The 21,531-nt window shown below is 39.6% G+C and overlaps 1 protein-coding gene across 13 annotated transcripts in view; it reads left to right on the forward strand.

Annotated features, from left to right (window-relative positions):
• FEZ2 (fasciculation and elongation protein zeta 2) overlaps positions 1 to 21,531 on the forward strand; it is a 49,980-nt gene that overhangs the window by 21,913 nt on the left and 6,536 nt on the right. For 2 of the 13 annotated variants that reach the window (XR_014842264.1, XM_003125247.7), the window contains exons 6-8: positions 14,753 to 14,833; positions 17,080 to 17,155; positions 20,822 to 20,887. Coding sequence is in view for 3 of the 13 variants with exons in the window: in XM_003125247.7 (XP_003125295.5) it covers positions 14,753 to 14,833; positions 17,080 to 17,155; positions 20,822 to 20,887 (223 nt within the window). In the remaining 10 variants the exon portion in view is untranslated. Of the gene's footprint in view, positions 1 to 181; positions 2,684 to 2,868; positions 3,822 to 4,509; positions 4,578 to 13,486; positions 13,603 to 13,768; positions 14,396 to 14,752; positions 14,834 to 17,079; positions 17,156 to 20,821; positions 21,091 to 21,531 lie in introns of those variants that run through there. The other 11 variants (XR_014842265.1, XM_003481247.5, XR_014842268.1 and 8 more) reach the window with 10 other exon arrangements.

Genomic DNA, 21,531 nt, shown 5'->3' on the forward strand with positions numbered 1-21,531 from the left:
TGGTGATCTGTATGCATTTATTTGAACTGATTGTGCTGTTTTGGGCCTTGGTGCATCTGTATATGCCACTGTCTCTTTCTGGGGTGACCTTCCTTTCCTATTTCCATTGTCCACTTGGGAGATTTTTTTTTTTTTTTTGAACTCTTCAAAATCATGATCAAGCATCATATTCCTTTCTTAGAACTTTTCTCGATGACTCTTCCTCCAGTGCAGAATTGACAACTCTCTCCTTCTTCTGGGGTTAGTATTATTCCTCTTAATTTTTTCTGTGAGTACTCAGACCATATTGCAAATTTTTGTTTTCATGTCTGTTTCTGTAATGGTTCCCTAAGGATAGAAAATGTAACTTTATTTTCATGGTACTTCTAGGTCCCATATTAGGTACTCAATAAATTTCTAATAAATATACAAACCTGTATTTTTACTTTGGATCTTTCTGCCAGGTGCCAAACCCAGGGAAGCTGAACAGCATATTGATGGTGAACTTTGGGTTAAGATCTGTGTTTGAATCCTGATTCTGCCACAGCTACATACCCTTTGAGGGATTAAACACAATAATGTATGTAAGACTAGCATCTATCCTGAACAAATGCTAGTTGTATGCCTAACTATTTACTAGACATTCCTCCCTGAATATCTTGTGGGTATCTGAAATTTATCTTATCAGGCTAAAGTTACCATTTTCTTAAAGATGAATTTGTTTCTAACACATTTCTTTTGGTTAGTGAAACTAATCCTCTCATTCACCAAAACCAGTGCAGTTTCTAGGTCAAAGAATATGCAGTTTTAAACAACCGTTTTTTTCAAATTGTCCTACATAAGTGTAACCCAGGAACAGCATAAATGGGTGGCCATTTCTCCAAACCTCCAATTTATGATGGATGTTATTAGCTTTCTCATAATACTGATCTGATAGGCAAATAGTGGTTCCATCTACTGACTGTTTGGATTCTTTTTTGAGTTGCCTATTATGTCACATTTGAGATTTATTTATAAAGGTGCACATGCTTTTGATGTCCTAGTACCATACTCTACTGTAATCATTGGCTTAAGTCACTCCTTAGAAAGAGTGCAGCCTTCCCAAAGGCTCATTCATGTTGTTTCCCCAGCACCTCACCTAATTTTTCACTTAATGCATGTTTATTGAATTGAAACTTCACTGTAAAGGAGATGGAATCCCAGAGGATTTGGATTTGTGGTATTTGAATTATTGTTCTATCAGGGATTTTTTTTTGGGGGGGCAGTCTTCTGTTTATGTCAGATAGATCGACAGGCCATTGAATTTCAGTGGCAGTTCGCATGAATACAAGAACAGCTATCTTTAAATTGGTAATTTAATGTAGTAGTGGTTGTCTTTACAACCTCAGATAACTCCAGATGACGACCATTACTAAATTAAATTACCTGACTAATATGATACGTTAGTAGGCTTGTAAGAATGAAAATGGACATACTTCCTCCTTGAGAATCCAATGTTTGTAAATTAAAAGTCATATAGGAAGCTTGCTTATTTGAAGTTCAGGATTGAGAAGATGGGAATCTATAGTATCTTTTCTGGTGGCTGTATTACACTGAACTTTCAAGAGAGAGTTCTAGTGTGTTGCTGTCACCACCAGCAAAAAGTATAATTGCTTCAATCTAACCTGAAGAGGTTAATTCTGAAAACGTTTGGGATATTAGCAATCAGTGACTCCATTTTAAAGAGAGTCATATTATACTAATTTCTTGCTTTTAGTGGTTGGAGAGAAAACTGCTTAAGAACTGGGGGCAGCTAGGGCTTGAACAATAGATAGTCTTTCTTGTATATATTTTTCTTGGACAGATGCATAGGTTCATCTGTCTTGATGACTCACTGAGTTCATATTATGACTAATAGTCAACTGTTTTCCCTTTTACATGCAAAAATGCCTCAATAGTAGTTTTTCATTTAATCTTGACTAAAACTGACTGTAAGGGAAGAGAAATGTATTTTTATTTAGACAGCTACTATTAGATTGTCCTGAAGTTGTTCTAATTTATGCTAGCAGTAAGCCTAGAAGGAATTGTTCTGGCATAACTACTTGAATTTGGTGCTTTTTAAAATAACATGGACTGGAGTTCCTGTCGTGGCGCAGTGGAAACGAATCAGACTAGGAATCATGAGGTTGTGGGTTCGTTCCCTGGCCTCAGTCAGTGGGTTAAGGATCCAGCGTTGCTTTGAGCTGTGGTGTAGGTCGCAGATGTGGCTCGGATCTGACACTGCTATGGCTCTGGCATAGGCTGCCAGTTGTAGCTTCAATTAGACCCCTAGCCTGGGAACCTTCATATGCTTGCAGGTGTGGCCCTAAAAAAAGAAAAAAATAAAATAAAATAAAATAAAATAACATGGACCTGGCTTCTTGTTGTTGTTTCTTTTCAATTTGGAATTTTAAAATTTTGTATTTGCTCAGTTGATTTAGCCCAGGGATTGGCAAGGCAAATTACTGCTTGAGGGCCTAATCAACCCTCTGCTGGTTTTATAAATAAGGTTTTATTAGAACATCCATGTCATTTCATTTACATGTGGTCTGTAACTGCTTTGGTTATAGGGACAGAGTTTACTGGGACAGAGTTGAATAGTTGTGGCAGATACTGTGAGGCCCACAAACCTAAAATATTTACTCTCTAGCCCTTTATGGAAAGTGCCAACCCCCAATGTAGACTACAACTTGATAAAATTGAAAGTTAGAAGAAAAAAGGTGTAAACTCCCATTTAAGTGAATTTTATAGATAAAAGGATCATTATATTATGAGTTTTGTAGATAAAAGGATCATTATATTGTGACTACAATTTATTATACAACATACCCTTGTTTTTTCCTAAGAGTGTTGAGTTATTTCTTTCCTCAGGGCCCCACCAGCAGCCTGAGTTGTACCTGCAGATGGTGATGCCATCCATCTCCAAGCGACTTGCCACAGGCATCCTGCCTACCGACAGACCTTTGTGCTGTGTGTGTCAGATTCTCAGTAGCTAAGTGATGAGAGCCAGCAGGTAGACCAGTTGTCTCCAGATTGGGGGACTAATGAAAAAAAAATGAAAACGTCAGTAGTCCTGTTGCACTGTAATTGTATACACTGATAAAAGGTAGTTTAAAGAAGGTAGAGAAGAGGAAAAGGGGCTGCTTCCTCTCCTTTTCTAAGTAGTAGTAGTTGAGAGGATGTAAAGTCTGCCCTAAACACATACTGAAATGTAAATATTAACACATTTGCAGCAATAATTTGTTGGTGATATTTTATAGTATGACTGTATTTCTTTATTATAAAGAGAATTCCTCAGGAGTTCCTGTTGTGGTTCAGTGTAATGAACCCCACTAGTATCCATGAGGACATGGGTTTCATCTCCAACCCAGTTCAGAGGGTTAAGGATCCAGTGTTGCCATGAGCTTAAGTCACGGATGCAGCTTGGATCTGGTGTGGCTGTGGTGTAGGCTGGCAGCTGCAGCTCCAATTCAACCCCTAGCAGGGGAACTTCCATATGCTCCAGGTGCAGCCCCCCGGCCTCCAAAAGGCATTCCTAAAACTTAGTGTTAGGCCTAAAATGGAAAGTCATTGTAGGGTGGAGAGAAACTTAGTCATATATTGTTAAATCATGCCTATGAATTATTTTAGATGTAGAACATTTATTTTATGAAAGGTAGTATTGCCTAGAGAAATATGTTATCACCAGTTTTTAATATTTTATCATTATCTACTGTTTGTTTTCTGCACTGGTTTTCTTGTGTTAGACTGTTAATAGTGAGTGTTCATGACTTAGCAGTTATTTTATTTTTTATTTTTATTTTTGTCTTTTTGCCATTTCTTGGGCCGATCCTGCGGCATATGGAGGTTCCCAGGCTAGCGGTCGAATCGGAGCTGTAGCTGCCGGCCTACACCAGAGCCACAGCAACTCGGGATCCGAGCCATGTCCGCAACCTACACCACAGCTCACGGCAACGCCGAAACCTTGATCCACTGAGCAAGGGCAGGGATCGAACCTGCAACCTCATGGTTCCTAGTTGGATTCGTTGACTACTGAGCCACAACGGGAACTCCTTAGCAGTTATTATAGTAAAAATCAGGAGTCTATTCTTGACTCCTTTATGTCTTAAAGAGGTTTGTTAATTGTTTGTTAGTATAACACAAATTCATATAAGAGCCATAATATGCCAGGAAATTGTGATCTTATATACTGAGAGTATCCATAAGTATCAGGAAAGAATTTGTAAAATTGCCAGGGTGAATTATTTCACTGTAGTTTTAGTAGCCTTGAAAATTTTTACCAATAATTAATAACCATATTAAGATTAAAATTTAGAAGTTCATGTCTTGGGTCAGCGGAAATGAATCTGACTAATATCCATGAGCATGCAAGTTCGATCCCTGGCCTTGCTCAGTGGGTCAAGGACCCGGAGTTGCTGTGAGCTGTGGTGTAGGTGGCAGATGTGGCTCGGATCTGGCATTGCTGTGGCTGTGGTGTAGGCCAGACGCTACAACTCCAGTTTGACCCTCTAGCCTGGGAACCTCCATATGCCGAGACTGTGGCCTTAAGGAGACAAAAAAAAAAAAAAAAAAAAAAAAAAGATTAAAAATTTAAAAGATCTTCAGATACAAAAAATTAAGCTGATGCTATTCCATTTAACTCTTAACTTTGAAAATCATCATATTACATTTTTCTGCTCTGAGAGTGAACTTATAAAATAGTTTAATATTTAATACATGTCAAATATTTATCTTTGTAGCTCATATTTTCTGACTTGGATATTTTTAAAAAATATTTCAGGTCAAATTTGCATTTATAACTGCCTTATAATTCACTATAAAATTAATTGATTTAAAGAAGTGTCAAAATAAGCAAGATCAATTTTTAGTCTTAAGTAAAAGCTTAATAATTTGAATGTTTTTACTCTTTTTTACACGTAATTTACTTTCAGTTCTGTGCTTTTCTCATGTTTTGTATTTTGATTACTTTTAGAGTTTTAATTAAAAATTATAACTACTATTCTATAAATTAATATTGGAAAATAGTGTCACACTATTAGAAATGATGTGAATTATAAAGAGCAATATGTTTAAATTTCACTTTCTTTTGGGCCTCTTGATTATAAAGAATATTAATGGAATCAGAGAGCATAGATTAGACTAAGAGTCAGAAGTAGATGAAAAGCATTTCCTAATTGCTTTTCCCAACCTTTTTTCTTTCTGATATTGAGCTTTGATATTTTAAAAAGATTTTCTGGCTAGTTAGAGATTTGTGTGACTGGGTGCTGGATGAGGCCTCAGCTGCCTTTCACTTAAGAAAAGTTGATGGCTAGAATACTCTGAATTTCCTGACCTCTGGGTTACTTTGGCTTTTCCCTGCCTTGGATTCTGCTTTCTGTGAAATTAGTTAATCTAGTCAATCTACTGTGCAAAGAATGAGTTGGTATGATTAGGACTTTGGAAAAGAATGAACAAACCAACAACTGCTGTATCTGATTTGTGTTGCTTCTCAGTTTATGGTGTCTTTTAGCTCTTTGCTTTTCATTGTTCAGAAAGACCTTGAATTACCTGAAAGTGTTACTTGTTTTCCATTCAAGCCTTCTGGCTGATTTCTACATTCAGTGGCAGACAGTGGTGTCTTGTCTTTGGGTTGTCTTCAGTCTTTTAAACTAGAGCCTATAATCAAGGCGGTTATTGCTCAGTTGCCATTTTATTTCTAGGAGGAAAACTTGAAATACTGTTTACTCTTCAGGAGAAAAATAGAAAAGTATGGTTACTTCTCTTTGGGAGTCATGTCACAAATGTTCTAGCCTTTTGAAAGGAATACAGCTCAGACTTTTTTTGAACAGGTATATTTGCTGAACACTTTGCTAAGTGTTTCCTTGGATATTTCCTTTAATCCTCACAACAACCCCATTAGAGTCAATATTATTATTACTGCCATTTCATTAATGGGTAAACAAAAGCTCAGTGGAGGCCTCAGTTCACAGAGCCAGTGTGCCTTGGAGCGGAGAGGTACAGCGCTGTCCAGAGCAGGTACAGGGAGCCCGTGGCTCTGAGTCCTCCATCTCTGAGCTGTGTAGCCACGTTGTGCGTGGATGGGCATGGGGTCCTGGCTCATTTCTGGCCTCTTGCAGATTTTTACAGATTTTCTTTTAATCTTCTATATCTTGTTTACACTTTGTTGCTCCTGGTTTTGTCTGGGAAAAGATTCCAGAAAGTGACCGATTTTGCGACTGTAATACCTACTCACGTCAGGGAAGGAAATGATCATGAGTGTTCTCAGTACGAACCACGGGACCGAGGCCCTGAACTCAGTAACCCCCTTCTCCCGTCCTTGCACGTTACTTTGGCACTTTGTCAGTGGCGAGGGGAACAATAACATGAATACTAAGACGCTTAATCATTTTCCTGCTTATAAATGGGCTCCATCAAAAATGCTATTCTGACAACGGCTTTTTATGGAGCTGTTAACTGCTTCATAAAGATGCAGTGGATAAATTACCAAATAATTTTAGACTCACAGAATCTTCATGAGCTCTTGGCCCTGAATTCAAACATTTGGATCCTTTCCTTCAAGTCTAGAAATGATGCATTACATGGAGGCAGGATTGGGCTTTGTGACATATGTCTTGCAGTTGTTTGTTTTAATTAAACTGCAGCAGCCCTTTATGGAATGTCCTTCATTTCATGGAGGACTCGTTACCGCGAGACTTAACCTCTGTCAGTGCTTTCACATGGCTCTGGCACTTTCACCTTGAGAAATGGTCAACAAAGAAATGCCTCTCTTCTTCCCTCTTTCCATTTCTCTTTCTCCTTCCCTCCTCTCCATCCCTCTACGCTCTCTCTCCCTACTTACAAAATTTAAGCATAAAGTCTTCCCTCTGGCCCAGTTAGATACCATAAGCACCTCATAACAACTGCATCTGCTCTCAAGGATTTAAATGCAGTGTTTCTAAATGAGGTGACGTTGACTAAAAAGTAAATTTAATCTGCCTCTGAGGTTTTATCTTTTTCGAATTCATTTTGCCTCCCAAGAGGGGGTATTGTTTTTGGAATTTACAGGGCAATTGTGAAGCAGAATCTGTTGTGTCCTCTGCAGAACTCTTTTCCTGTTCCTTCCTGGTCTAGCTGGTAGTCTATCTGTTCCGTGATCCCTCTCTAATTCATTGATCTTCTTTTTGCTACTCTTTTTGCTTACTCCCCTAAGATAATAAATCTCATTTTGATTTCCCAGATTAGGTTCTTCAGTGGACTCTTCCAGAACTCTGCCATTTACTCCTTTGAAATAACCTTATATCTCTTCATGTCATCTTTCTTCTCTTCATCCTCAGATCATTTTTGCCTTTTGGCTCTTTTAAAAAAGTTTCTCTCCTGCAAGAAGTTGAGAGGGCTCTTGATATGGTTATCTCAGACACTAAGACTGGTCTTAGGTGTGTTACAGCGTCAGCTTAGGAGAAGTGTATGAATGCCTGCCGTGACACGGGCACTGTGCAGGTCGCTGGGATGGTGAGACTAAGATCTAGTCTGTCTCTTCAAAATGTAGTCCTGTCCACAGAAAAATAAGGGAGCCATGGGAGTAGACAACTCTGAATGTAACATTTGGCGGGGCAGTTCAGTTATTCTAGAACACTTAACATCATAGCCTATGTGACCTTTTAGTCCTATACTATTCTATGTGCACACACACGTGTGTGTGTGTGTGTGTGTGCTTGTGCACATACGAGTGCATATGTAAGTATGGTTTCGATTTGCCGCTTTACAAAAATAACAGATCTTCTTGGTCAAGTTAACTTACAGATGCATAAAATTTACAAATAAGACCTTTAAAAAAGACATCATTTAATCATCTGTTTCACAGGTGAGGAAACAGGTCTCTGGGAGATTAGGGACTGCTATCATGTCACACAGTTAGTAGTACAGCTGGGAGAGAACCCACATTTCCGACTTCTAGTCCAACGTTTTTCTATGTAAGTTGACTTTTGAACAATTTTCTGGATTCCAAATGCTTTTGGCTAAAGCGTCATTTCTGGCTCCATGAAAAAAAAATCTGTAAGTATTTCACGGGTAGGGGAAGTAATTGGTGAAGAATTTTACAGTTGAAGCCAGTGCCTGTCAATCAGGTGCCTCCTGCGTGCTGAGGATAGGCTGTGCTTTGTGGGCAGACACAACGGGCATCTGACCTTAATTTTCTCCCTGAAGATTTTGAGATGGAGTTGAATTTATGAAAAATTAACCTCAACCCAAGTTTTTTCTTCCTGTGTTGTTTTTCTTTAGGTCATGGCCTCTACTCCACCCGCCTTCCATTTGAAAAATATCTTTTCTTCCAGTTTTATTTCAGAGATAATTGCTATATCCTTGTGTGAGTTGAAGGTGTACAGCATGAGGATTTGATTTACATAAACAGTGAAATGATTATCACAGTAGGATCAGCAAACATTATCTTCTCATGTAAATACAATAAAAAGAAGAGGAAAAAAAGTTCTCCCTGTGATGAGAACCCCTAGGATTTATTCTTATATGTGTCAGTGTACGTTGCCATGTTTTACGTTATATCGTTAGACCTTATTTATCTCGTAGGTTTATACCTGTTAACTACTTTCCTCCAGTTCCCCCTCCACTTCTGGTAACCACAAGTCTGATCTCTTTTTCTTTGAGTTTAGGTTTTTATTTTATTTTTTAAAGATGCCACATAGAGGTGAGATCATGTAGTATTTGTTGTTCTCTCTCTGATTTATTTCACTTTGCATCATGTGGCAAATTGAAAAACTTGGGTCTTTTCATTTGGTACTCTTAGGCAAGCACATATTGATCTCTCATTTTGAGCCAGCATGGGGGTCAAGGATGCAGAGTAAAGCCTAGTCTCCAGGAGCATGCTGCCTGTGGGCTGGGGATCTATGGCAAACTATCCAGTGTGCAGGCAGTGATTTTCAACCGGGCCAGTGTGCCCCCGAGGAGACAATAGGCAATGTCCGGAAGAGTTTGTCATTGTCACAAATTGGAGGGGTGGGGGACAGTGTCACAAGCATCACGCTGAGCAGAGACCCAGAATGCTGTTCAGCATTCTACAATTCACAGGACTGCCCCCACAACAAAGAACTGCATATCTGACCCCCATGGTGGTAGAGTCAGGGTTGAGAAACCTAGGGATGGGGTGAGAATTGGTGTATTCAAGACAGCTGCCATGCTTGTAGTGTTTTCTATGCCTGGTGCTGTCCTGTGGTTGAGGTGTGTGTACATTACTGTCAGTCCTAGGTTGGGTAGGGCATCTGAATTGAATCCTGGGGACAGATGGAGCAGAGTGCATAGTGTAGGCACCCTCTTGGAGGTGACAGGGACATCTGAGGAACTTGAGGTTGTTCATTATGGCTGGAAGTTGAGGGAGGAAGTAAGTCAAGAAGAAGAGGGTGTGGAGTAGCCAAGTGGAAGCCAGAGGATGGAGGGCTTTGTGTGCTGTGCTGTGGAATTTGGTCTTGAAAGGCTGTAGGAAGCCAAGGAGAGGTTTTAAGTGGCTTGTTGCATGTTCAGATTTGTCTCTTGGAAGGGAAGCTTCAGTGTTTCAAGGAGAACTAATTGGAAGGAGACAGCTAGAGATAAGGAGTTGATTTGGAGGCTGTTGCTGTCATCGCTAAGAAATGAGCCAAGAGGGACTTGCCAATGTGGCTGAGCAGGTTAAGAACCCGACGTAGTGTCTCTGAGGATGCCAGTTCAGTCCCTCACCTGGCTCAGTGGGTTAAGGATCTGGCATTGCTGCAAGCTGCGGTGTAGGTCACAGATGTGGCTCAGATTCCATGTCCCATGGTTGTGATGTAGGCTGGAAGCTACAGCTCTGATTGGACCCATAGCAACCATAAAAAGAAAAGTGAAAAGAAAAAAAAAAAAAGTGAAAGGAGTGATGGCGATGGGAAAAGGGTTGAGTTTCAGAGATATTAAGGGGATTGACTCTATTGGTTGGGGCCCTAGGGAAGGAAGGAGCCAGGGCTGGGTCACTGATTTCTGCCTCCAGCCAGCATAGGTAGAACCCACGTACTCCCTTCCTCAAAAGGAGATATGCAAGTCTCTTCCACAGTAACTGCATCCAAACAGCATCTTTGAGGGGGTGCCTGTCCTTTCCATCAGCTCTGGATGATGGAGCCCCTTGTGGTACAAAGGGTTAGCTTCCATTCTGGCACATCCTGCACGCAAAGATGGAGTGAGAACAGGGCTGCTGCAATAAAACCTCCTTATTGGAAGGAGGGGACAATGGAAATACTCAGTAGCTACTGTTTCACATCCTTCTGGAGGAGAGAAGCAGAACCCCTGCACACTGGCCATAGAGTAAAATCCTTGGTTGGCCAGTTTGGCTGCTTTTGGTTTTGCTCTGAGAGGATCTCTTGTCTATTGTCCTTTGTAGCTCATCTTGGCGGGTGTATAATCTATGTTTCAGCTCAGATATCGCCTCCTAGAAGTTTTTTCTGACTTCCTGGTATAAAGTAGGCATGCAGTTTTTAATTGTTGAGGCTAGGGGTAGGGTATGCATTATCTGCAGTTATCTATCGCCTCCTAGGAGAAGTTTTTTCTGACCTCCTGGTATAAAGTAGGCATGCAGTTTTTAATTGTTGAGGCTAGGGGCAGGGTATGCATTATCTGCAGTTATCTAGTTCCCTTACTCGCTTTACTTTTCCTGCTCCTTCTAGGCTGGAATGTCAGGTCACGAGGAGGGGAGGGGCCTTGGTTGATGTATTCACTTTGAATCCTTGATCCCTGGAATCATACGTGGCTTAGAATATTTTTTGAAAGAATGAGCAAATGAAGGAGAGAAGTATAGAATGTTGAAGGAGAAACAGGCTTTTAATTAAAAATTTTTTTTTGGTGTGGGAGAGGAAGATGAATTCAGTCTTGGATATGATGAGTTTTAAGTACAGATGTTCAATAGGCCATTATACATACAAGTGAAGCTCACGAGGGACATTATACTAAAGGTAGCTAATGTTTCCTGAGCCTTCCTTTTTGCTGAGCTCTGTTCATAGCATTTTGCTGCTCTTAGTAAAGTAGAGCTGGAGATCTACAGAGGCAGAAGTTGAAATGATGGAGTGGGAAGATTCAGAGTGTACATGAGAAAAAAAATAGGGACACAATCTCAGGGAAACACCAGTATATAAGAGGTGAATAAAGGAAGAGGCACCTCTCAGGAGAAGCAGTCAAGAGTCCGGGGGGTTCTGGGAGAGCATGGCATCTAGGCATCCAGGGAGGTGGTCCAGGAAGGAGAGCTTACTGGATGTCTCAGAGGGAGCCAAAAAGTGTCTGCAGACCTCAGCACCAAAGAAACGGTGCTAGGAAGAGCTGTTTCTGGAAACCCTGGAGAAAGAGATAGGTTGAGGGTTTGAGAATTTAAAACTGGCAATGTGGGAAAGAGCAGAGAGGGAGACTTTGAACTTGGAGTGAAGGGAGAAAATTGTTACTGTGTGATTCCTGGGGAGGTTGGAGTTGATGACAACTGGAGCCTTGGGGGTGCAATGCTCTCAGCCACATCTTAGAGTTGGTTTCTTTGTATTTCCCATGAATCTTCTGATTTTTTTCTTGTTCTGTTGTTTTCCCAGTAGAACCTTACTGACTGCCACATTGCTTACCTGATCAGGACACAGTTGGGCTTGCTGGGCCTGGCTGCTGACTCAGTTACCATCAGCCGCAAGGGCAAAGGTTCTTCAGGGAGTTCCTTTTATTCTTTCTCCAGGATCAACTTTTAGTTTTGGAGTTCCTGTCGTGGCTCAGTGGTTAAAGAATCCGACTAGGAACCATGAGGTTGCGGGTTTGATCCCTGGCCTCTCTCAGTGGGTTAAGGATCCGGCATTGCCGTGAGCTGTGGTGTAAGTCGCAGACGCGGCTTGGATCCCACGTTGCTGTGGCTCTGGCGTAGGCCGGTGGCTATGGCTCCGATTCAACCCCTAGCCTGGGAACCTCCATATGCCGCGGGAGCAGCCCAAGAAATGGCAAAAAGACAAAAAAACAAAAACAAAAACAAAAAAAAACTTTTAGTTTTGTATTTTCCTGAGTAACTGTGGCTTCACGTGATTATGCGGTCATTTGTTTCCACTAAAGCCTGGTTGCCTGAAAGCCATCTTTTACACATAGGCTATTGGCAGTTGAAATGGCTCAGAAATATCCACAAAAGGACATTTAATAAAGAAATTTAGGAATTCCCTGGTGGCTCAGCAGGCTAAGGGATCTGGCATTGTCACAGTTGTGGCTCTGGTTTGATCCCTGGCCCTGGAACTTCTGCATGCCATGGGTGTGGCCAAAAAAGAAAAAGAAATTTAGATTACATATATATAGCTTAAGAATTAAAAAATCTGCATAAACTACGCCCTACCCTTCCCCAAGGGATGGGAAGTAAAGGTTTTTAGAATATATTTTTAGAATATACAATTCAAATATGCAGTATTACCATAGTTTTCTAACACATGGATTCTAAAATGTTTCATCATGCTTGAGATGTTCTGAATTTATATCTAGCTTTAACATGCCTGTATATAAGTGAAGTTAATATAGAAAATTATTTTCCTCTTTGTTGCTTTTGAAAGGAAGTGTATTTGATAAACATAATTTCCTTTTTAAAAAGAGCTGACTTGTTTATTTGAAAAGTTTCCCATAAGTTTTATTGCAGATGCTAGAACCTAAGAAGTCATTTCTTTTGATAATCCATTTAAAAATGTGAACACATTATATGAACACATTATATGATAGCATGTGAAAAATCTACAAACATGGTTATCTGTAAGTTTTCTTTTAAAACTAACCTGCTTTAGATCCTTCTGTATAGCCCTGGGAACTATATCTAGTCACTTATGATGGAGCATGATAATGTGAGAAAAAAGATGTTTATATGTATGTGTGACTGTGTCACCTGGCAATATATTAGAAAATTGACAGAGCACTGTAAATCAACTATAATAGAAAAAATAAAAATCATTACCAAAACAAAACAAAACTAACATGTTTCATCAAAAGTGAGAGTTACTTACAGCAAAGTATAGCATGTTTAGTGGGGGCATATTGACCAGATATTTGATTCTTGCTGAAAGAAATGGAATGCAGATCTGGGAGGGCCCAGGAGGGGAAGAATGATGGTTCAGGAGGACTGGTATAGTTGTCCAAGCTCCCACAAAATGGTAAAATTTGGTACTTGGATTTTCAGTAACACCATTGTGTATGTGAGTGATAGAGGCATTTAACTCCTTCAAAGATGAAACCTTTTGATGTTTCTCAGCTTTTTATTTTGTGTTCTTCTTAATACTCTTAAAATTTATCAAAGACTCCAAAGAGCTTTTGTTTATATGGATTATATTTTACAGTATTAGAAATTAAAATGTAATTTTAACATATTAACCCATTTAAAAGTACCGATAAGAAATTCATTAATGCTTATATAAGTAGTTTATTGTTTGTATGAGAAATAACTATGTAAAAGATTGTGAAAAATGGCATTGCTAGACACTTTTGTCAATCTCATTAATTTCTGACTTAATCACAGACAGCTCGATTCTCAAATCTGCTTCTGCGTCCCGTCTGTCATCTGAAATAATGCAGCTCAAGTCATGGGAGAATGAGAGTGGAAAAGACAAACTGTGTCTAAGTATTTCTAAGAAAGTAATTTTGAGCTCGTGGACCCCAGAGTGGGTTTCAGAGACTTCCTGGGAGCAGGGTGGGAGTGGGTGTGGGGGGTCCCTGGACCATATTCTGAGAATCACTGGGCTAAACTGCATTTCTTGAGGGAAGAGACCATTGCCTTGGTTTCCTTTTTTTTGTTCCTTAGGGCCTGGGAAAGTATTCTTTATGTTGACTCCTCAAATGTATCTACTGATTCAACTCACCCCTGTAAAATTCCAGGGGAAGGAACCATCCGGTGAATCAAGACTGAATTTCCTTCTCAAAAATGCCTTTCCCCTTAATTAGTCATGCTGTAAGAGGATCCATCCAAGGCCTTTGACTCAGCAGCCACAGAGGTGCCACTGGACTCTTCACTGTCTGCTGACATTGTAGACTGGTTACAAATCAAGATGAGCAGTGTAGGAAAACAATATTCCCCTCTCAGTCTGCTGAATTCTAGGAAGTCTTGAAGGTTGCTGGGAGAAAGAAGTGAGAATTGTTTCCTAGAAACAGAATGGAAAAGTCTGCTGAAGTCTTAGGGGGCCTCGCTGGCACATGGGATCCACTCTGCTCTCCAGGAAGTGTATGTGCTCTTCCAGTTCACATTTCTGCACCAAGGCGGTGGCAGGTGGCCTGAAGAGCGAGTGGGAAGCAATAATCAGCTCTCTGAGTAACAGTGTTTTCATTTGCCAAATGTTATGCTAATGTTCTCCAAACCTAGGGTAGAAATATGCAAACTTAGGCTGAAAATATGCATACTGTTAGTGTGAAGTTTTCAGACTTGTGAAAAAATGTAGGTAAACAATATCAAAAGGTATCTTTAAAATTATGTGGTCAACTTTGCATAAAGTAAATATGTGTACAGTTTACAGTGTTTATATATTGGAGCAAATTTATTTGTAAACTACGTCAGGAAATCTCTGCACGAATACAGTAGCATAAAAGTAGTTGCTTTTGCATTTGACTTGCAAAGAAATGGAAGCAAAAGCATTTTAAAACAGCATGATTTTGTCTGCTTTATCTGAATGAGTAGTGGCATTTTCTAACTGCTTGCCTCTTTGGCACATAAGTCATCGTGTACACTCTTACTAATAGTCTTTGAACTTCTTTCTCTGTCCTTTTCTTCCTGGCCGTATATCGCTGCCTTTAGCGCTTCAGCATGGAAGGCATCTCAAATGTCATTCAGAATGGCCTCCGCCACACGTTTGGAAATTCAGGTGGAGAGAAACAGGTGCTTGGTTATCTTATTTTCCTCATTCTCTGCTTTTTACTCTCTGTGTAAGTGAAGGTCCTGAAAGCTGGCGGTTTTACTAATTTACTAAGACTATTACTTAAAAGAGAGAAATAAAAAGTTCATTATATTTATAGCCTTGATAAGGCATAGCATTTCCCTTTAGGAAAAAGCCTTTTTCAAATTGGACCATTGACTAAATGCTTTCTTAATATATGTTTTAGAGCTCCATTTTTCATTCTTACCTTTAAATAAGTAGGTATTAATGTACTGACTTACTGAATTGCATGTGTAAACTATATAACTGAAAATAACTAAGCTAGAATATGCTGCTTTAATTCTAAAAGCCCAGAAAACAACATCTTATTTTGGGGGGATCGAAGGCCAGATGTTGGCATCTTTTAGACTAGAGTTCTAGGTCAAAATGTCTGTAGAGTGTATCCCATCTACTTTTAAATGCAGTTCATCTGTTTTTAAGATGTATCATGTGGTCAGCCAATTCAGTTGTCTGCTGAATGAGGCATAAGACATGATCCAAAATCATACATGGGTATAAATATATAGTCAAATGTGTAGTAGTTGCTTTTTGTTAACTTTTTTTTTTTTTAATATATAATGATTTAAGGAATGTCATGAGCATGGGAAACACATCTACATGGAGTGTGCTTAAAATTACTTTTCTCAGTTGAAACCTTCACGCACAATTGAAACCTTCCCTTCAAAAAGAAAACTTTTCAATTCAGCTCTTAAGTGAAGGCTGAGAAAGTCTGCAGAGTGCAGATTGGAGGCAGTTTTATCAGAGGAAGACATTTGAACCTATGTTTTTCCTGCAGCTAGTTGTGAATTCCTCAAGAAGGGAAATAATCAACATGAAAATAATCTTTCATGCTGACATTTGTAGCTCATAAGTGGGTTCCATGAAGGGATGGTTGAGGTGTTTTTTTTTGTTTGTTTGTTTGTTTTAATTTTTATTCTGTTGCCTCTCATCTCTCTCAAACCCACAAGATGGCAGGATAACTTCCAACTGACCCAAAACATGGGTGTAGGGCAGGAAGGGCAGAAAGTGTATCCAGATAGTGTGTGTGCCAGAATTTGGCTTCCTGACACTTCTCCAAGTTGCCCAGCATGCATGCTATTAGTGAGGCCCCAGGAGGGCATGTTTCTGGCTCCTTGTATATTCTTTACACAGAAACATAATTGGTTATACAACTGGGTGTCACCTTGGGAATGCCTACACCAAAAAGATGGCAGAAATTAAGCTGTTTAAAGATTGAACAATTCATTGGAACCAGTCATTGTTAAGCAGTTCTGTTTTGTTTTTGGGTTATGAGTGGGATAATATCATTCAAAGAGGATTAGGAACAGAACTGAGATTCAGGGAAGAGGCCAAATAATGGGTGGGTCTAGAGAGATTCCAAGGAAAAACACCCATGACCTTAGACAGGTACATGCAAACTGTAGTGCATTGTCCATTTTTTTTTTTTTTTTTTTTTGGTGGAGTGGTCAAAATAGAATCTGAATAGTAATTTTTAGATTCTGCTTGCAGGGGACATGTTATAGAGGATATAACCGATACCTGTGAGCCTTCACAATAATGAACGAGGCAGTTTGTTTCCATCAGACATGAATTTTCACTATTTATTAGACCTGTCTCTCCTTTCAGTTTTCTTTTCCTTTAATATCTTTGATAGTTTATAACTACTTACACAATAATTGAAAGTAATAATAGTAACAACACCTCAAATTCGTTGGGTATGTGTGTCCTGGTTAGCGTCTAGAGAAAGCTGGTATGTGTTCCTAAAGTTGTCAGAAGTTATCCGTGTGACTACTTTGTTCAACTAGAAGAAAATGGTCTGAAACAGAATTGATTATTGGGAGCTATTTTGCTATGCAGAATGGTTATGCTTTTAGTTTAAGTTATCATTTCAAAAATGTGTTGAAATCTAAGGGGAAGGTTAGATAAGACTTCCCTTTCAAAATGAACAAATTGGACCGATCTACTCCTGTGAAACTTTCAGTAACTGAAAGGCAGAAGAGTAGATACTTCTGTAAATATTGAGCTTGTATGAAATAGAGGTGGGCAAAAACAATGAGCTCTGGCTGAGATAGTAAGATACATGTGTTCATTACTAAAGTGGCTTCTGTTTCGTGTTATAAAACAGACCTGCTAGTAACTACATCAAGTTTTTGCAGAGAAGGTAATTCAGATTTCAGTGACTTTTTTTTTTTTTTTTTTAACTTGGCAGTACTTGACAACAGTTATTCCTTATGAGAAAAAGAACGGACCACCATCCGTTGAAGATCTTCAAATACTAACAAAAAGTAAGCCAAGACAAAATCTGTTACCTTGTTTATATTTGCTGATTGTATATATACTGATTTTAATTGGCTGGTTTTGTTGTTATTGTTTTGTTTTGTCAATTTGGGATAGTAAATGATGAATATCACTGTGTATTCTTTCGAGAATGAAGCCATAAATGGCTGTGACGACAAACACAACACTAAATCTAGAGTTGATTTGTATTTTTTTTTTCTGTTTTTATTACCTTTTAAAATATTTACAAGCTGAAGTTTTGGGGGGGAAAAAGATAATTTTCTGTCACATCTTGTATATGTAAGAGCAGAGTCATTAATAAATAATTATTGCTTCGTGGATCTTTTATTAGTATGACTGTTAGTAACTCAATGGGAAAGATTCTGGAGAATTGTGGCCTAAAACACTTTCCTTTCTTGGGAATGTAGAACCCAAGGTAAGAAGTTATAAGTAGAATAAATCGATAGTAATATTTTAAGAATATTCTCTCATTCAGCAAATATTTTAATGAGGGGCTACTCTGCCAGGCCATGTTCTGGGCACTTGGGGTACTTCAGTGAACAAAGCAGACAATAATACTCCACCATCAAGGGGCTTGCATTTTAAATTAATTTTTTGATGTAATATACATTATATCAAATGTCTGTGATAGCCATAAATGAACTGAATTCGGGTTCTAGCCCTGTTATTCACAGGGATATCCTTGGAAGTCATTTACCTTCTCTTGGTCACAGAGGAAAATGAGGATTAAAATATTTGTTCTCCTTACCTCATGGTAAATGAATTAATGTATGTGTGATTTGGCCTAAGTCAATCACTCAGCCTTGTTTTTCTTGAAGGGATTGAATTTGCTGATCTATTAGGTTCTTTCTGATTATAAATATTTGTGGTTTTTTGTTGTTTTCTGTTTTTGTCTTTTCAGGGCTGCACCTGTGGCATATGGAAGTTCCCTGGCTACACCGCAGCCACAGCAACGCCAGATGCTTAACCCACTGAGCAAAGCCACGTCCTCATTGACGCTAGTTGGGTTCGTTACCACTGAGCCACAACAGGATCTCTGTAAATATTTGTGATGATTGTTAATTAGAGAGCATCATGTGAGTGGATGTTGATGATACTGACCTTGGAAATTGAGAATATAGAGGCATGGGTGGGGGCAGCACAGGAAAAGAAAAGAGTATCTTACGTGTAAGCTGCCAGTCGGCTAACCTGAAGCTTTTATTCTTTCCTTTGGTGATGAGTACTTTGCAAAACACTTTTTTTTTTTTCCCTCTAACATATAATAGTTTTTTTTTTTTTTTTTCTGTTATAGCTGGTTTACAGTGTTCTGTCAATTTTCTACTCTACAGCATGGTGACCCAGTTACTCATACATATATAGATTCTTTTTTCTCACATCATCATGCTCCATCACTTTTCAAAACATGTTATACTTCTGTGATGCCAGCTTGTCTAAAATAAAGAATTAAGAGACTAAAAGGGTGGCCAGCCCTCTACTTTTCCAGAAAACTTAGGAAGTTAACAAGTGTCCACGATCACACAGGAGCATGGTTAATTACAGGGCTGCATCTCCTAATTCCCAGTCTACCATACTTTTTAATAACATTGGCTTTTGATATGTGATTTTTATGTAGAACTGAAATCTAGAATGTGAATGGAAGCAGAAATACCAAGTTTAAATATTTCTCTAAGAAGGGAACATAAGTATTGCCTGGAAGCTGGGAATTGCTGAGGGGACATCATCTTCTCAGATCCAGGACAAACATATACTTGGCCAAACCAAAGTTATCATAATTCCCATGGCAGAATGTCCTAGCTGATTTTTAGATAATGTCTTTGTAGACTGACAACAATTTGGGGCTTGGGGGTGAGGGAACGTGTGTAGGGCGTGTGAACGAGTGTCCAAGTTCATGTAGTTATGAGGATGGGATCATTGTGAGACGGTAGATGGAAGGATGACCTTGACTCTGAAAGTTTTGAAAAAGTGATTATCTCCTGAAAACACTGGGGAGAATCTGAGCCCCTGCCACCCCCACCACGGGGAAAGCCCCATGAATAGTGTTTAGATGTGTAGCCGTCCTTGTAAAAGCTGTTGGAGGTGCAATAATAATAGTAATAAGATGGAATTCCCGTCGTGGCTCAGTGGTTAACAAATCCGACTAGGAACCATGAGGTTGCGGGTTCGATCTCTGGCATTGCTCAGTGGGTTAACAATCCGGCGTTGCCGTGAGCTGTGGTGGAGGTTGCAGACGCGGCTCGGATCCCGCGTTGCTGTGGCTCTGGCGTAGGCCGGTGGCTATAGCTCCGATTTGACCCCTAGCCTGGGAACCTCCATATGCCACGGGAGTGGCCCTAAAAAAGGCAAAAAGACAAAAAAAAAAAAAATAGTAATAAGAATTAGAATATTAGTCGTGTTAATAATGATAGTAATGCTGACATAGCATAAATTTTGTGCCAGGCACGGTTTTACATCTGAATTCGTAACTTCACATTAGAACAAGCCCTTTGTGACAAATCTAATGATGAATCTCATTTTACAGATGAGGAAGTGTGTTCCCTGAGGGGTTAAGTAACTTGCTCAGAGTCCCACTGCTAGGAAGTGGCAGAGCCAGGGTTTAACCCAGGAAGGCTGATTACAGTTACGCTGGGTTGTCTTGTACATCTGGGGGAGAATAGTGAGGCCTTTCCCTGGGGTGCTCTGGAGAGTTTGTGTGGGCAGTCGCGGTGAAAGGACGGTATTCATGTGGGTTTATCTGAACCTGAGTGGTCTAGACCTTTTTTTTTTTTTTTCTTCTTTTTAGGGTTGCACCCATGACACAGGGAAAGTTCTCAGACTAGGGGTCCAATCAGGGCTGCAGCTGCTGGCCTACACCACAGCTACAGCAATGTGGGATCTGAGCTGTGTTTGTGACCTACACCACAGCTCACAGTAACACCAGATTCTTAACCCACTGAGCAAGGCCATGTATCGAACCCTAAATCCTCATGGATCCTAGTTGGATTTGTTGCTGCTGAACCACAAAGGGAACTCCAGGGTCTAGATGTTTTTTTAAACACTAGACTAGTCGCTGTGTTTTCTGTTTTGTCTTTGATTAGAGATCAGATGGTCAAAGATTCTCTTTAGGATGAGGCTAAGTCCCCCAGATTCCTCTGTAGTATCAAGGATCAGGCAGCTTGGCAGGGTGTGTGCTTCATGGAAGTCTATTCTTCATTTTGGTTTCTTCTTTAAAAGTTTCCAAGCAGGCTGACAGATAAGCCCTTTGGAGAGTACAGCTAACTCTTCATTAACCTAAGAGGTTCTTCAGCTAATGAGATCCACAACACCAAGTTTCTGTTCCCCAGAGCTTGCAGAAATGTACATTACAGTAACTCGCTTGCTGGCATTTATGGTGACAACCCGAGGCTCTACGTAAATAACCCAGTTCCTCTTTTCTGCCTCCACAGTCTAGAAATTTTAAATCAGGGACACAGCTCTGAGATAGCTGGAATATTCTTACCTGAATGAGGACTTATTAAACTATAACAAATATTAAACATTTGTGTTTGTATTCTCTTATCCAGAAAATAATCAATTTACATGGGTTGGTTATACTGTATAATTGAGATGAAGGCTACAGTGATGGAAATTACCTGAATCTGAAATTCTTTTTCTTTTCTTTCTCCTTTATTTTATAGTTCTTCGTGCCATGAAAGAGGATAGTGAAAAAGTTCCGAGCTTGTTAACTGATTATATACTGAAAGGTGAGTTTTAGATAGTGTATGTGCAGTAGTTGGAAAGTTTTGATTAGTCAGTAGATGCACTGTCTTGCTAATAGATTTAAAGAGTAACTTTCAAATGCACAACTTATATTAATCTTATTTTGCAGGATGAGGGTATTTACATGACTGACTTATGCTCTCCACATTATAAAGTATGGTTGTGTAAAATTTAATTTTTATTTGCGGTCCAGGGCTGAAAGTAATTTCCACAGCTAAATTATAGGCATTGAAGAAGGCAATGAAGGAAATAGGGAGACATGGCCATAATTATGTGGCAGGCATTGACACCAGGAGGGGTTTGAAAAAGGTGACTCCTGCCATCTTGACAACAGAAGGATAAGGATGGGTGAAAGAGGCAACAGTCAGATCAGTTAACAGTCCCAAAGAGAATATGAAAGACATTGGGCTAAGGGACAGGGAGGGGAGGGGGAGAGAGAGAGGGAAAGAATAGATGTTCATAGAGCCAGAGCAGTGAAGAATGAGCCCGTAAATCTTAGGAGCAAGATCAGGCTTGTACAGGATGGGCATAGGGATGAGGCAAAGGAAGATCATTTGAGACTTGTCTGAGCTTACCTATTTTGCTAAGGAAAGAACCAAATTTGGATGATAGAGGGCCTGAAGAACTT

Source organism: Sus scrofa, chromosome 3 (genome assembly GCF_054392235.1).
Source record: "Sus scrofa isolate SSC_HxYL_T2T_F1_AM1 chromosome 3, Sscrofa_HxYL_maternal_Yorkshire_Landrace_v2.0, whole genome shotgun sequence".
Taxonomy (NCBI): domain Eukaryota; kingdom Metazoa; phylum Chordata; class Mammalia; order Artiodactyla; family Suidae; genus Sus; species Sus scrofa.